This window comes from Oreochromis aureus, linkage group 7 (assembly GCF_013358895.1).
Source record: "Oreochromis aureus strain Israel breed Guangdong linkage group 7, ZZ_aureus, whole genome shotgun sequence".
Taxonomy (NCBI): domain Eukaryota; kingdom Metazoa; phylum Chordata; class Actinopteri; order Cichliformes; family Cichlidae; genus Oreochromis; species Oreochromis aureus.
In genome coordinates, this window is record NC_052948.1 from 9492538 (window position 1) to 9509253 (window position 16716).

At 38.2% G+C, this 16716-nt stretch overlaps 2 protein-coding genes across 5 annotated transcripts; both read right to left on the minus strand.

The window, feature by feature from the left end:
* Nucleotides 1-1350: 1350 nt before the first annotated feature.
* rabl2 (RAB, member of RAS oncogene family-like 2) lies at nt 1351-7742 on the minus strand. The gene is made up of 8 exons (XM_031737335.2): nt 7073-7742; nt 6955-6984; nt 4685-4764; nt 4495-4574; nt 4234-4345; nt 3970-4067; nt 3714-3797; nt 1351-1969 (listed from the first exon to the last, which is right to left on the minus strand). Exons 1-8 carry the CDS (start codon nt 7177-7179, stop codon nt 1892-1894), a joined length of 669 nt encoding a protein of 222 aa, XP_031593195.1. The 5' UTR covers nt 7180-7742; the 3' UTR covers nt 1351-1891.
* A 4596-nt stretch (nt 7743-12338) lies between these two features.
* On the minus strand, nt 12339-16609 carry odf3b (outer dense fiber of sperm tails 3B). Of its 4 annotated transcripts, none has more exons than XM_031737322.2 (7): nt 16478-16609; nt 15399-15513; nt 15087-15290; nt 14895-14996; nt 14679-14800; nt 12586-12726; nt 12339-12504 (listed from the first exon to the last, which is right to left on the minus strand). In XM_031737322.2, the coding sequence occupies exons 2-7, from the start codon at nt 15508-15510 to the stop codon at nt 12412-12414; spliced, it is 774 nt and encodes a 257-aa protein (XP_031593182.1). In that variant the 5' UTR covers nt 15511-15513; nt 16478-16609; the 3' UTR covers nt 12339-12411. The 4 variants fall into 4 exon arrangements, with proteins under 4 accessions (XP_031593182.1, XP_031593181.1, XP_039470405.1 ...); XM_031737321.2 differs by lacking the exon at nt 16478-16609 and adding an exon at nt 16286-16418; XM_039614471.1 differs by lacking the exon at nt 16478-16609 and adding an exon at nt 16282-16418.
* Between the last annotated feature and the right edge of the window lie 107 nt (nt 16610-16716).

Here is a 16716-nt window from a genome sequence, read left to right on the forward strand (position 1 = left end):
CAAAAACTTAAGGAGGGGTCGGTCAAATCACCAACTTAATGGTACATTCTTAAAGGGAATAAATGTCTACTCAGTGACACTAAAAAGACCCAAAAGATCACAGAAAACAACTAAAGTGGATGATTTCAGAATTCTGTCTTTGGTGGGAAAAACCCTTAACATCTAACTAAGGCATAAATATTCATGAGGAGGTCGGCATACCGTCCATTAATCAAGAGATTATATTATAGTTTATGAATGGAACTATAACAAGGTGCAAACCACTCGGTACACTCAAGGAAAAGAAGGCTATATTAGACTTTGCCATGAAACATCTAAGGATGCTGCATAGTTCTGGGGAAGAAAAGCTGGTTGAACAGATAAAACTTTGTCTAGAGCATAAAGTATACTATAGACAGCTCATCTGAACCATCATCATGCTCTCAGGAGGTAGATCTGGCTTCTCGAGTCTGCATGACTCTGGGCAAGATACTCAACCCCAAGCTGTTTTCTGGTGCATCCACTGGAGTATGAGAGCACTTAGAAAAAAGTTATTGTGTGAATGAGGCATGTTGTATAAAGTGCTTTGAGTGCTCCAGTTGTGTAGAAAAGCGCTATGTAAGAATCAGTCCATCTACCATCAACTCAAACATGGCTGAGACAATGCTGTCTCATGGGCTTATATGGATACAGTGCAGCTGATGTGACTGGTGATAGAAGTGTACGGGGCTTTACTCTCTGTCCAGAATCAGCACTTCACATTCCAAATGAATAATGACCCAAAGCATACTGCAAAAGCAACCCAAGAGCTTCTCAGGGATATTTTTTAATTGCTAAGCCATAACTCTCGACACTCTTTTCATGAACTGAATACAGAATGGCCCACAAACAAGCAGAAACTAAAGGCATCTGCAGTGACGGCCTAGTAGAGCATCTCAAGTGAGGAAACAGCATTTGGTGATGTTAATGGGCTCTAGACTTAAGCACTGAGTGCAAAAGAAGTCTTACATCCAGTCTTTACATTTAAAATGAGTCAAGTTTTCCAGGCCTCTGAAAATGGGTGACTATGTATAAAAATGGCCATTATTCATAGACGCTAATGAAAAATTTCAATAAACCTCTTGCATTAAAGTCTGCACATCTTGACTGATTTAAAATCCACTTTGGTGGCAAAAATACAAAATTGTGTCTCTGCCTAAATACATTAGTACCTAACTTTGAATATTAATTAATATCTCTGTTATCATCTACTCATATCCCTGGCAGTTTATTGGCGTTTTCTCTTATAAAATGGTGATGAGTTGATTATTTAGTGCTCTGCTACTATTGCTGCATTACAGCAAGATGGAAAGAGACATGATAAAGATTTGGTTGCATGGTACATTAAGTTCTCATTTATTGAAGTGATAAAAAACACACAAAATTTAAATCATAAAATTAATGCAGCCGACAGATGCAGCTCCCCTGCTGGCACGGCACACAACACTACACACAAACACTGAGAACAGCAGCAAGTACAGTTCATAATCACACGTTCTCTTTGCTGTGCGAGTTACTTTTTAATGCTTCACATAGTAATTTTTCCACACTTAAGCAAACATTCATTTTCTACCTTAAGAATAGTAGATATTGTTCAAAGTATGAATGACAGCAGCTAAATGAGCTCTGTAAACAACAAAAATCCTATTCATTCCACCACATTTATTATTCCCCGCTACCGTCACTAGATAGATGGAGGGCAGTAATTTAAAACATCACTAAATTACCGTGCGCCATCCTCCAATCAATTAAAAAGCAGACCACCAAAATTACAATTAGTGTTCCTGCTGATAGTGTCGGTCACGGAGATTCAGAAGTCTTGACACCGGACAGAAGCAGCAGAAATGATCCTTTAGGTGTCATCAGAAATGTTTTAAACTAACTCCGGACTCTCTGCCTTCAATCCGTCCTCTTCTGCCTCTGAATTATCTTTCTTCTCGAGGTCAAAATTCTGTAAGAAAGCAGTGAATGGAGGATATCAGCACTATCATCAACAGTTATTAGTAAATTTTCTCATAACTACACTTTTTTTTGCCAAAAACAAATGTTGTTTGTACATTTTGTACATTTCGTTATATAATAAATTTATATTAAAAATTGGAACCACTTTAAATGACACAAGCGTAAAGAGGCAGTTGTAGTCTGCAGATGTTCACTAGGTTTCACCTATTTTTAATGCACTAATCTGACAAATGATATTGATTTTTTGGGCTTTTAAAAGTATTAAGAATTCTGATCTTTCAGTTTTGGCCATTGAAACTCGTTTTCAATTTGTATGTTACTTAACACTATTAGCAGCAGGGGTTAAAGTGGGCTGGAACGATCCGGAACGGTGTTCCGGCACCTTCATTAAATGCGTAATTAAATCTGATAGGAAGAATAATAGCTACATAATACTGTTGAGGGATTTAATTTTTCATGTGCTGCAGCCTGGAGGTGCTTCCAGCTGACAGCATGTAGTAATAAGAAAATAATGACATCCCACAGTCTCACTTACACCCTAAACACACACCTCTTCACTTTGTATCCCTGTGGTGCGTTCACAGTGCAGATGTAAATAAAGTTGTGGTTCTGAAATTTGTAGGAAGTGATTTCAAATGCTGCTTTCACACAGCTCAACAAACATCGCCAAATTCAAACTGCTTTTCTGCAGATTGTACCATAGTGTGTTTTGTTACCTATATCTACAGTTGCTGTATTTCCCAGGGAGAGATAAAGACTGGATGGGAGAGGAAGATGAATCATTTTCAAAGGTAAGAACTGCTCAGCAAGCAACATTTTATAAAGCTGAAATTTAAAGCTTACTTGTATGTAAAGTCCTAATTCATTTTAGAGTTGTTGTTTTTTTAAAATCAGGTATTAGATATAAAGATGATGTGTTACTGAAGTTATGTATTTTAAATAATGTGAAATGTCTTGCTAAACAAATTAAAGTAAAATATTTTTTGTTATTCAAAGTTTGCGTGAAAACAGGTTAGTTTGCAATACTGTGGTACAGTAGATGGTGATGCACTAAGCTGGATGGGTTGCAGTGCAGACTGTGGTGTAAATTTAAGCTGTTGATGCTACATTAGACATTAAATTAAATTTACTCACTAAATTCAAACTTTCCTACTAATTTTATATATAGTCTATGAGCTGGAAATCAGGTATAACTTAAGCAACATCTGCTTATATCTTGTTGAATTCAGTCAGTTAAATCCAAGATCAGTGAGTCTCAGCAGCAATACAAACTGTGACTTGTTTCTAAGTAACTTTTCCCCACGCTGCACACCTAATCTTAGGATTCCACCTCTTTTCAAATCCTACTTTAACTCCTGATTAGCAGATGCCTTCCAAAACCAAGCTTGCTAACGTTATCTAGTAACTTGGCACTCTAAATACGACAAACAAACAAGACAGCAGCCAAAATGCTATCAAGACTTAACCTGGCTTTACAAACCAATGGGCAATATAATGACAGCTGGATCCTTCTTTAATATCCAGTAAATATATATAGCTCGTCACTACTCCTAACTCTATTAATGCTGATTTTGAGTTAGGATCTCCAGTAATCTTATTAAAACAATAAAGGACGATTATAAACACATATTTCCTACTTTAAGTACTGCACAATCAAATATTTAATTCTTTGAAGTTAAAATTCTACAGTTGCTTAAGGACAAGCACATTAGTAATCAGAGAAGCTAGTGTACCTCTAATTCTTGCATCACTTCATCCATGAAGTCACTGGGGTTTTGCTTGTACTCCACTGCTCTTTTGATCATGTCTCTGAACATCTGATGAAAGAGGTACACAGTCAGAGCTATCAGACAGCAGTAGAAGTTCAGGTGGTGTGAACATGTTATAATGATTACACTGACTGAAGTTGATAATTGGCTTATAAAATGAACACTTTCACATCAGTCACATTACGTAAAACAACAGGAGAAGAAAGAAAGCCGCTCAGACCTTAACTACATTGGTTCCATCAGCTGCTGACACAAAGTAAAACGGGAGTCCTTGCTTCTTCCCGAAGTTGAAGCTTCTTTGTGTGACCTTCATGTCGGCTGCAGATGTGAAAAAACAATCACAATTACAAAGTCCAGTTTGCTGGACAAAACAGTTAAAAAAATACTGCAACCTAAAGAAATCATGTCACACATTCAACTCTAACATTACCATTGCATACAGTCATTACAAGAACTCCACACCAACTTTAATGTGCAGACTCACCATCAATTTTGTTGGCAACAACGCAGCAGGGTATCTCTGGTCTGTACTCTCTTAGTTCCTTATACCAGTTGGCTAAATTCTTATATGTGAGCTTCCTTTGAACATCAAAAACCTAAAAAAAAAAAAAAAAAAAAAAAAAAAAAAAGACGAAAGATTTAGCAAAAAGTTCACCTTTGTTGCTGACAACATAGTTACATTTTTCAGACTACTTTTAATCCTCACTTCTTCATGCACACTTGCAGCAAATAAATGTGTTCTTACCATAATGCATGCATGTGCTTTGTGGTAGTATGAAGGATGCATGTTTTGAAACCTCTCCTGGCCAGCAGTGTCCCAGAAATCTTTGGATCAAAATAATAATTAAAAAAAAAATTGGTAATTTAAGTTTTGCAGATTATTTTTAACTGGTTTCAAATATTTTATGCTGTCACAGCAAATGCACGGTACTTACCAACTGCTATGGTCTTGTTTCCTACAGTGGCTGTGTGTTTGTAGAGCGTCAAGGCATAGGTTGACAACTGCTGGGGACGACTGCACGAGGAGTTAAGGATCTTAACAATATGCACCTTGTTTCTTCAAAGCATCTTAAGGCTAAGACAATCTTTGTCCAAGTCTTTGTTCCTAGCCCACCTGCTTGAATTTAAATTAAGTAGTCAATTTATAAATTGCTTCTTCATCTTCTTCTTTTGACTGCTCCCTTTAGGGGTTAAAACGGTGGACCATCTGCAGCCATCTAACTTCAAAACTAGTATCTTTGTTTCTTTTATTGTTGTAATTATACTATGTTTATCTAAAACAGGTCTCTCTTGTGTATTAGACATTGGATTGGATGCCTATATAAATAAAAGTTAAATAAAAATTTCCTCTGTCACACCAACCATCCGCAGGTCCTCCTTCACTACATCCATAAACCTCCATTGAGGTGTCTCTCTTTTCCACCTGCCTGGCAGCTCCACATTCAACATCCTTTGTCCAGTGTATCCACTATCCCTCCTCTTCACATGTCCAAATGCTCTCAGGCTTGCCTCTCTCACTATGTCTCCAAATTGCTTAACCTGCGTTGTTCCCTAATGAAGTCATTTCTACTTCTGTCCATTCCCATCCCTCCCAATGAAAATCTTAGCATTTCAACTCTGCAACCTTCATGTCTACCTCCTGTCTCTCTGTTAATCCCACTGTCTCCAAACCATACACCATAACAGGTCTCACTACTATCTTGTAAACCTTCCAATTCACTCTTGCTGCTACCCTTCTGTCACCCCTGACATGTGTCTTCACCGATTCCACCATGACAGCACTCTCTTCTTCACCTCTCTTGTGCACTGTCTGTTAGGGCTGCCACAAACGATTATTTTGATAGTCGACTAGTCACCGATTATTTTTGCGATTAGTCGACTAATCGGATCATGCATCCATTGGACGTAAAACGTACAGCTTATTGCACCAGCAGCATCTGCTCTTATATAACATTAGCTTACAGTTTTAAGTGTTTAGGGTATGTGCTAACTAAAAATAAAGACAAGATGATAGTTTATTAAATTTAATGAGATTTACAGATTGTTTCGGTAAAGTTTAATAAACTCCTTGCTATCTAAAATATAACGGGACACCGGAGTATATTCTCGAACATCCCACACTTCTGATAATCAGTTGTCTGCTTGACGTTTATTCAGTCGTGTATAAACTATAACTTTAATCTCAGCCAAACCGATTTACTCAGGAACAAATAAAATACTCAAAAAAAAGGCCAAACAATAACATTTTTAAGTTATCTAACTGACTTATATATGTTTAACCTGAGTAGCGAAAGACAGTGGTGGGTTTGAAAACGATTTGCCGGGAGTCCGGTGTTCTCACGGGCTCTAGTGAGCCTTGCCCCGGCTAGCTATCGAGCTAGTGGGTAACAGACGTCTCCGAAAACGTCGGAGCGCTTTTGAAAATATGCAGTGTCTTGATAAACTGAGCAAATATTTGAGGTTTACACAGCTACATTCTCGCCTGAAAATATGTTAAACGTTTATTTTGTGACCCAGAAAGATTAATAAGAGTAATATTAAAACTAACTAGCTGCCGCCATTGTTGAAAACTGAGCAGGGCCGCGCTATGAATTCTGGGACACTGCTGCTGCTTCTTCTTCGGAGTGTAACGGCAGCTGGCATCCTTGTACATGCAGTGCTGCCATCTTCTGTTTCAGTCCGTTATTACACTCTTAAATCCTACTACTTATTCCTGCGTCTTTTGTGATCTTACAAAGCTTCAAACGATGCGTCGACTATTAAATCAGTCGTCGACGATTTTGATAGTCGACGTAATCGTGACTAGTCGACTAATCGTGGCAGCCCTACTGTCTGTTGCTTTGGATGGTTGACCACAGGTATTTAAACTTATCTACCTTCACTACCCTCACTATTACTCCTGTTTCCTTCTCATTCACAAACATGTATTCTGTCTTGCCTCTATTGGCATTAATTCCATCTTTCTCCGGTGCATACCTCCAGCTCTCCAACCCCTCTTCCACCTGCTCTCTGCCGATCCCTTAATCCCAACCCCATTTGAACTCATCTGTCACTCTTACACCTACCTCACCACATGTCCTGCACCAGCCTCACAACACTTCTCTGCCACTCATGTTCTTCACGTAGTACCACAGTTCCTCTCTTGGCACCCTATCACCTGCTTTTTCTAGATCCACAAAGAACTGTATAAACTGCTAAAGGATACTATTCGTCCATGAGAAACCTCTCCATTAGCCTGCGAGAGAAGGAGAAAAGTGTCAACCTCACAGACAATGTTAGGAAAGCTCAAATGTTGTTGATCGCTGCTTGCAGCTAATACTCACTTAGATTTACCAACTGCGCTGTCTCCCAGGCAGATGATCTTCACCTGTTCGTCCGCATCGTATTTCTTTTGGTCCAGTTCAGGGATGCTGCCAGCGTCAACAGCCATATCTCTCTGCTTTTCCCTCACTTTTTGATTGCTGCTATAAATACCTGAAAAAATGCCGTTAGGCTCCCACAGGAGCTCAGATAGACGGCTACTGCCCAGGGAGTATTAGCTAGCTTGCCATTAGTTACTTGAGGTTCGCCTTTTCTTCAATTATTCCTGGTTCGTCAGGGTTCACGTCAGTAAAAACAGATGCTCACAGAAACTGACAACAAAACTGAGCCCGTCACTGATTACATTCTCTTTCTGAAGTGCTGAAGTGTACCTTTCACAGCGCACTCAGGAGGGAAGATTGTTAGTCGCAAGTAAGCTAACAGAACTAGCGTTGGCCGCAGTTGTTAAGCCCGGTTAAACGTCGCTTGTTGTCGCGGAAAAATGATTCTTTCCCAGCATATGAAAACGTAAACGATTTCCTTCATTTATCGGGGTTAACAGGTAGCTCAAGTTTGTAAATATGCGACGTGCCCGATGATTTTCGTTTCTATGCAACGGGGACGCCCGCAGGACCACTTCGCATTGTATCCGGCTGTCTTTCCAGGTGCCTGTCTAAAATCCTCAGTCATTTGCTTCTTCTTCTTCTGCTTCTTCTTCTTCTTCTTAGTCGTTTTTTGGAGATTCGCAAAAAACAATGTGGTGCATTACCGCCACCAACTGGCTTGGAGTGTGGACCGGAATACGCTCATATATAATCAAAAATAAATAATAATAAATAAATAAAATAAATAAATACAAAACAAAAACTGAAATAAAGCCATAAAATTTGCATATCTGGAGTTCCTTTGCAATAAAGCCATTATGTCTAGCTTAATCTTGTTTTTTCCCAGGTTTTGAATCAGTTGGCTTCTTTCTTCCTGATAATTTTGATAGTGCAAAAGAACATGTTCAGTGGTTTCACATATTCCACAGAGACTACATTTCCCCATTTGATGTTTCCCTATGCTGAATAGTGAACTGTTTAACCCAGTCTGTCCAAATCTGATTTGAGATATTATTGTCTCTTCTCTCCTGGTTCTCCCCGTGCTTCTAATGTTCCCTGTTTCCCTTTGAGTAGAATAAAACATTCTCCCTGTCCTCTCCTCCTCCCACCGCTTCTGCCATCTTTCCCTCATTTTCTGTTTTATCATGCTCCTCATTTCAGCTTTGCTAATACTGCTATTTAAATCAACTTGATCTCCTTTAGCAGCCTACATTACAATTTTATCTGCCACTTCATTGCCAATAACATAATGTGCTGGTATCCATACAAATTTATCTATCAGTCCCATCATATTGTCTGGTCTGGCTTCTGAATGACTGTTATCCAAGCAGGCCAGTGATGAACTAGAGTCCTAACAGATTATTGTCCGTAATGGTTTATTTTTCTCCACCCACTGAACAGCTAACAATAATGTCAACATTTCCCCTGTGTACACTGAAAGTCCATTATTGAACCTTTTCCATACTTTTATCTGGAATTCTGGAACATTAAATGCCACACCCACTTGATTGCCTGTATTTTTGATGCATATTTATAAATTTGTACAAAACCAAAAAAATGATTCATATAATCCTGCATTATATGAGAATTCCAAATAAATTCCTTATCTTTATTCCTCCTGTGCAACAACATAAGGTCTACATTTGCATTTGGAAGTATCCATGGTGGCACTACTGGTAATGGGACTACTGGGCTTATATTAATTTGATCCATTTGAGTTTCTATTGCTTTCCGGGTTTCTGTCCACCCAAAACTCTTTGACTCCTTTACCTCTTTCTCCTAACAAGGAGTTGATATCCTGGAATTGATATCTTGGATTTCCTAAGTATTCTGTTCAATTCTGTTTTTGTAAATGATATATTTAGTAAATCATTAGTACCTTCCTCTTGTCTTAATAATTCTTCATTCTCTGCCATTGTCTGTCCTTTTCCTCTTTTCCTTTCTCCATCAATTTTGTCTGAAATATGAATTTTAGCAAGTGATTTTGCCATCATATTAGCCTTCTCTTCATTTCTAATTGCTGTTATTTCTCCATCACTCAGGATTGGATACCCATATTCTCTTTTAATCCCATTCATTTTCCTTATCATTGACCATAGCTGATTTATTTTAGTTTGTCTTCCTGCTGAATTACAAAAGTTCCTCCACAAATCTCTCTTTGCATTTTTTCCAACTCTTTTCAAATGACCCTGTGACCTTTTATACTCAATAAGATTCTGAGTGTTACGATTTCTTTTCAACATTTGGAAAGCTTTATTTCGAGCCTTAATTGCTTCATCACATTTCTTTGTCCACCACGGTACAGTCTTCTTCTTGGTCTCAACACCAACACTTAAATCAACGTTTTGTAACTCCTGTTCACTTATGAGCTTAAATGATTCCCAATTCCATATTTCTACTGCTCCCATTCCATACTCTTCCACATTCAAACTTATTTCTGTCATTATAGGATAGTGATCACTACCTATTGTGTTATCTCTAATTACTTCTGCTAGTGACTCTGAAACCAAAGTGAGATCAATTACTGATTCTGTACCCGCTCTTACATTCACTCTTGTTCCACTTCCATCATTCAAACATACACACTTTTTGCTTTCCATGAGTTCCTCAATTACATTTCCATTCTCATCATTATAATTACCCCATACTGTGCTGTGAGCATTAGTCTCCACGCCATTCCACTTTTCCTTCTATGTACATATCCATTTCTTCCATAGAATCTAATGACAGCCTTTTATATGGATTGCAAAAATTAACAACATTAATACTTCCTTTCTTTGTCCATGTTTCAATTACAGTATATTCCAACTGCATACCTATTGCTAGAACTCTATACTGAATACATTGTTTTACACATCCTCCTCCTTTACCTTCTTTCCTATCCCTACATACACTGCTATATCCTTTGATTACAAAATCTAAATTTGGTTTGAGCCATGTTTCCTGGATGCAAATTATATCAGGTGTCTTATTAGAATTTCTTTTTAATGATTCCTTTAAGCTCTTGTCCATTTGCTAATAAGCTTCTGGGATTCTATTGCAAAACGATCATATTATCTTGTCTCCAGATGTTCCTGGCTTCCCATCTCCCCTAGCCTTTTGTGTATATGCTCCCATGAAATCCCTCTCATACCAAAACACTTCCCTCACAATCATTTTGATTTTTTCTGTCTTGTATTTTACTTGATCTGCACAGTTGATTATATATGCATTGAATAACATTCATATCTTTTCCACTGTGGTTTCAGTATCCGTTCTCTCTACTTGAGTCAAACCTGATGATGATACCTGTTGAAGCCTTCCTATCTCAGTTTTTCTTTTCTGTATTTGCACCCTTTTAACAGCCTCTGCATAGCTTATGTTGTTACCCGTTTTAACATGCTCAACCTCTATGGCCTTCTTCCTAGCTTCACATCCCCCATATGTCACCCTGTGCTGCCCTCCACAGTTACAACATTTATCTGGCCCCACATTCCTCATACCTATGGTTATCCCCACACCTAGTACACCTTTGCGGTCCTCTGCACACTGCTGCTATATGCCAATATCTCTGTCATTTGTAGCATCTAAGAGGGGGAGGGATATATAACCTAACTATGAAACACATGAATCCTATTTTGACTTTTTCTGGAAGCATAGGTTCTTGAAAGGTTTTACATACATAATAAAAAAATTGGCTACTTTTTACCAGGTCTTAGTACTGGGTAAAAGAAAGAAAATGAGATGAACATGACATATTACACTGTTCATCCATCCATTTGTTTATATAAGGAAAGGTCAAATGCAGAAGCAGTGTGTGAAACAATAACCACACTAAAAATCATTAAATTACATCTAAAATAGTAGGGGTTATTAGCCATTTTGTTGGGCATGTTTCACAGTGGGTCATATCTTGTCATATTTGGAATGAAGAAACCCAAGTGTAACTACAGTACTGATTCGGTTGCCTCTAGCCAGCTTTAGCAGCAATAATTTGAAGTAATCCGTGACCCAGTTTTGGCCATGCTTAAGCCATAGGACAGATGGCATCACATTTGACTCTAGAATACTTTGCTATACAACAAAACCTAGGAAAGATGCCCAAGATGCAAAGTGCCCAAGTCCTGTGGCTCCAAAATCAGCCAACATCATCACCCCTCCACCACTGTGTTTGACTGTTGGTATGAGGTGTTTGTACTGATATGCTCTCTTTAGTTTTTTTTAAATGTGGTGCTGTGAACTTTGGTCTTCTCTGTCCAAAGAAGATATTTCCAGGAGTCTTGTGGTTGGTTGAGATGCAAAACTTTGCTGCATTGCTCTTTTTAGAGAAAAGAGGGTTTCAGCCAAGCCATGCTTGTTCAGCCTTTTTTGGATTGTGGTGCCATAAACTTTAAACATGATATAACTGAGGCCTGTAGAGTCTGAGATGTAGCGCTTGGATTTCTTTGCAGTTTGTCTGAGCATTGCAATGTCTAACTTTCAACTCTAAATACATTCCTGCAAAGACAAATCTCTGGCAACTGCCTTGAATGTTTTAGGCGAATAGTTTTTCTCACTGTAGAATTAAATTGTTTGGAAATGTCCTTATAACCCATCACAGAGTGTACAAGTGTAAGCGTGTACTTAGGTTTTCACAGGATTGCATGGAGTTCTCTGAAAACCCTTTTCACAGCTCTATTAGGCAGTTTCACACATTTTTTTTTCTTTTCACATAAAGCCAACAATCTGTTTCACAAGCTGTTGGTATTTGGCCAAATATAAAAGCAAAATAACATTGTTCTTGCACATAGGCTATGTCTACAGGTGTTAAATTTTCTGTATCGGCTGACTTTAACAATTTAGTGGCTCTGTGGCTAATTTAAATGGCAAAAGCAAAATATCAGTGATCATGTAGTTTGTATGTGTCATACAGCCTAATATGAAAGTTGGATCCACATTAAAGTGTCACTTTGCAAAATACCAAATGACTAACTCAGGAATTGGGATTGCAGAGGTTCTGCTATAAACTCTGTGCAAAAGGCTAAACCGTAACCTGGAAATTCCACAAAGTTGAGACATAAGACAGAAACAGTGAATTTATCTTATTCTGTAAAAAGATGAGCAATTTCTTCAAGTATTTTTTCCTTAACTGACCTCAAATATGACAAATGGAGTAATCTGGCCTAAATTCTTTGGCATCAAAATACAATCTCACTGTTGTGCTGAGCAGTTTGTATTTTATGCTTTATTGAAAAACTTCTGTGGTCATTTCCAGTTAAATTAAGAGATGACAGAGGACACTATTCCTCAACATTCCCAGGGACTGGTAGGATGTACTCAGAATGACGCAATCCAAAGGTAAAACTCGGGGCTTTGGTTTTTGTGAGGTTTACCTAGGAAGGAAAAAATCTCGATGAATAAAAAATGTTCATATTTGTGGGGCAAAAAGAAAACGACATAATCAGGTTTCTTACTTGCTCAGGGTTGTATGCTCCTGGTCCTGGTTTCGCTGTGGTTTCACCGGGAGTGAAGTTGCGGCCTGTCATGCTGAATTGAGGAGGCTTCTGCCCATAAATACTGGGGTCCACAACTTTATAGGCAGCAGGGCCAGGAGTCTGCGGCCAAGAGAAACAAAAGTATAGACAACAACAGTAAATCACAATTGCTAGGAGTTTTTTGGTTTGGTTTGGGTTCAGCTTTTTAGGGTTTGCTTGAGTAACTTTTATACCTGTATGTAACCAGTCTGGCCTGACACTGTCCTGCTACAGTCTGTGTTGTGGTAATGGAAATGAGTCGACCACACTGCCCTGACAACTGAGGCCAATTTATTCTCCCAAGAACTGTGTAAAGGTCTACATGTAGAAGACCAATCATATGAATATGTTGTACTAAATGTAATTTTATTTAAACAGATATTTGAGCTTAATCTTTATTGTTTTGTTTCGTATACATAGGGAATAGAGCCTGACGGAGGATTTTTAGGATGCCAATATTTGGTGATTTCATTTTTTTCTTTCAGACACATGAAACATAAACAGATTTTCCTAACATTTGTTGCGTGTCGTCACTTATGAGTCCTTACTTAGATAATATGACAGCGCAGTTTAAAAATAAACTTGTTCTCTGCTCCAACAAGTTGTAGGTTACTCATTTACCCTCTGCCTATAGCTGCTTGGATCAGCTGGTTGTTGTATTTGTGGATTTGCAAACACCTGTTGCCAACAGATAAGTTACAAAGTGCCTTCTGGTTGACAAACTACACAACACCAACAACCGTAAGATGGCTGAAGGGTGTTTCTCCCTTCTCATCTTAACTTGTCTTAACAAATTTCACTTATGAGCCATTTCAAAAGTAGATCAGCAAATGAGATAAAATAGAAAAATTGTTAGTATATAATCATGATGCAATGCAGTTTTTTGTGCAGGTTTTTATATGTACTTTGTATATACTTTTGGAATTTGAGTAATGAAATTTAATGTGATGGCACACACCTTATCAGTCAGCTAGTGGCCCTGTAGGGGAGAGGTGTAATAGATATATATCACAGCTACAATGATTTAGATACATTTTAATGGACATGAAATTTGCATTGAGATTATATAACCATGTATAACTATTACAACTGTTAAACACTGTTTTTACTAGTCACATGAAAAAGCTTTTCACAGGCCAGTCTGAGCACATCTACAAAAGCAGACATTTCAGGCCTCAGTTAGCAGGTTAAATGATAAAGTTCATGACAGTAGAATTAGAAAACGAAGGAATAAGGACAGCTTGTTTGGAAGTGTTGCCAAAAGAAATAGTCTTCTCTATAAAAAGAAAGTTGCAGCATGGCTTTCATGTGTAATGCTGCATTGGAACAAACCACAAGACTTCCAGAACAATTCTTAACAGACAACAAAGACCAGTGTTGGAGATGTTTGTCCATACCGCACAGCACCACATTTGGAGAAAACAAAACAGCGTATCAGCACAAATGCCTTAAAAGGGCCTTAAAAGAGCTGTGCATAAAGGAATGCCTGCAAACTTCTATGAACTGAAGACTGAGATAAAATACCTCCACAATCATGTCAGAGAAACGTTATACAGGGAAAGATTACTCCATGTTGCTTCAAGTTATTGCTGATGATGGCTCTACAAGCTATTGAACCATGGGGCTTACTTAGTTTTTCAGAGGACTACATAGAGTGATGTGTAAACTCTATTTTTTCTCATGATTTTATTAACACAAAATCCTCATAACTACCAACAATATTAATCTGTATTAATTCAATATTAATTACTTAGAAGACATAAAAATTGCTTACAGCAAACTAATAAAATCTCAGCCCAAAACAAACACTTTACACTAAAAAGACAACATGTAAAGTTTATACACAGGATTACTCTGTAAACAGGAGTACAGTGGGAAACTACTGGAACTGACGTGCATGAGAAGTCAAAGGTCACATAAAGAAACTAAAAGCTCCCAATAATATAAAATCATATTCATTAAAAAATGACAAACAGATGGCTTTTCAGTGAAATATAAATCTTAAAAGACATGTTACATATATAACTATGCACCTTGCTTTGGTCGTCGTAGAAGGTTCCGATTTTGTTGCGGCCACGTATTGAGAAGCAGGGAGCAGAAGATGCAACCGCAGTGTTCATCCCTATCACGGGAGGCAGAGAATAGGTCGCAGGACCTGCAGTAGGAGCGAGAGATAGAGTTTACAGATTTTGTACTATGAAACTTTGTCATTCACAGTACAAATACACAACAACAAATACGTATTTTACCTGGTGTTTTGTTGCCACCTAATTCCTTGTGCCTGGCTAACAGTGAATAAGCAGGCGCAGAGCGGTAGATCCACTTTGCTGAGTGCTCTGGGGAATATTGACCTAACAGCAACAAAGAAATTTCTGTAAAGACACTGAGACCAGGAGTAAAGCATCTTCATGTGCGTCTAATGTGTTAAGAGTTCTGCTGACCTGGTCCAGGAGGCTCGAAGAACTTGGGCTCCTTTGGACGGCCATGGAGTGAAAATGCAGGCTGGTTGCTCAGGCCCTCTCTGGTCATGTTGGTGGGAATCAGGTATCTTGGCCCAGGGGAAAAGTTATTATTGACCTCCTTACGACGCATCCCAAAGCTGAACACTGGGGCTTTGTATTTAGTAGGGTCGTGCTGAGACACACCTTTATCACAGAAGAAGAACACACCCTTACTGAATACTACTACTACTACTAATCATAATAATTGTGCTGATAACAACAACAACAACAAAAAATCTATTCTAACACTACCTGTGAGTCCAGGCAGTGCATACTTGGGCCCCGGGCTACCATAGAGGGCAGCTATAGGACCTCTTGGCTTGTGGGGCCTCCAGGTGCCAACCCAGGGATCAGCCTTCATCATTACCTTGAGAGAGAAAGTCATGAGAAATGACTGAAAATGACAAAGGGGGACGTGCACATGAAAAAAACAAAAAACAAAGGAAAAAAAGATAAAATCACTCATCCTTCTGTGGTGCTATATTCAGCTGATCCCTTATTCACCATAGCAGGTAGCTCCACATGTTTGTTTTAGCAGATTTCAAATGAGCTTCTTCAACTTGTTAGGCAAATATGTAAAAACACTATATATGGAGACTTAAAATAGCCATCAGCATATTTGCCATCTCATGATGTCTTAACTTTTTCTTAAATAACAATAAATGTAGATCTCATTACAAATGCTAATAGATCTGACTGCACACTTGGTAAATGCTGTATTGTGTATACATATATATATTAAGAAAGTGCATTACTATCGATGAAGGCACTTTAAGCGTTTGCCAACTTTTTCTCAATGTACAGTACAAGTTCTTTCAAATCCTGCACCTTTCTGAGTGGCTCAGTAGTAACACGAGTGTGGCTTCACCTGGAACAGCAACATCACGGTGCTAATCATGGCAACAGATTTGGAACAATAATAACAATGACAACCATAACTCATTTCACATGAATGACAACACTTACACCAGAAATAAACTTAACTCATTTGCTAACTCGCACTGATTGAGCATAAGTGATCAATAATTATAAAACAGCTTTGCGCTCACCTGTGAAAACAAGCGTTAGCCATGTTAATGAGTTATATAAAGCATCGAGCTAAGTTCATGAATCATAAGCGTAAGTATGTACATACTTACGCTTTTTCTCATTACGCTTGACTTTTGTTTGGCAGGGGGCTGGTTGATTATGTTTTTTACAGAAAAAGCAGAAAATCTTTCACCAAAAAATAAAAACAGTTTCTACCGTTTGCGTTCCAAACTAACGAATCACTGACTGCTTTCAGTTTTATTCAGTTGGTGAAATAAAGTAAACAGATTCGTGATTTTTACCTCACAAAATCCCGATCCTGCTTATAGTCCGTGACAGGCTTTTTCCACAGAAATGAGCATGTGCGCTGAACCCAAACACAGATTGTTTAATGGTTGTCAACTTCACTATGACAACGTTGCCATGGCAATGACTCTCTGACACTTATTCTTAATATGTGTTGGATATAATGTTCTTTAACCAGTTTAATCAGATAAAAAATACTACTAATAATAATAATGAAATAAAAAAAAGTTGGGGT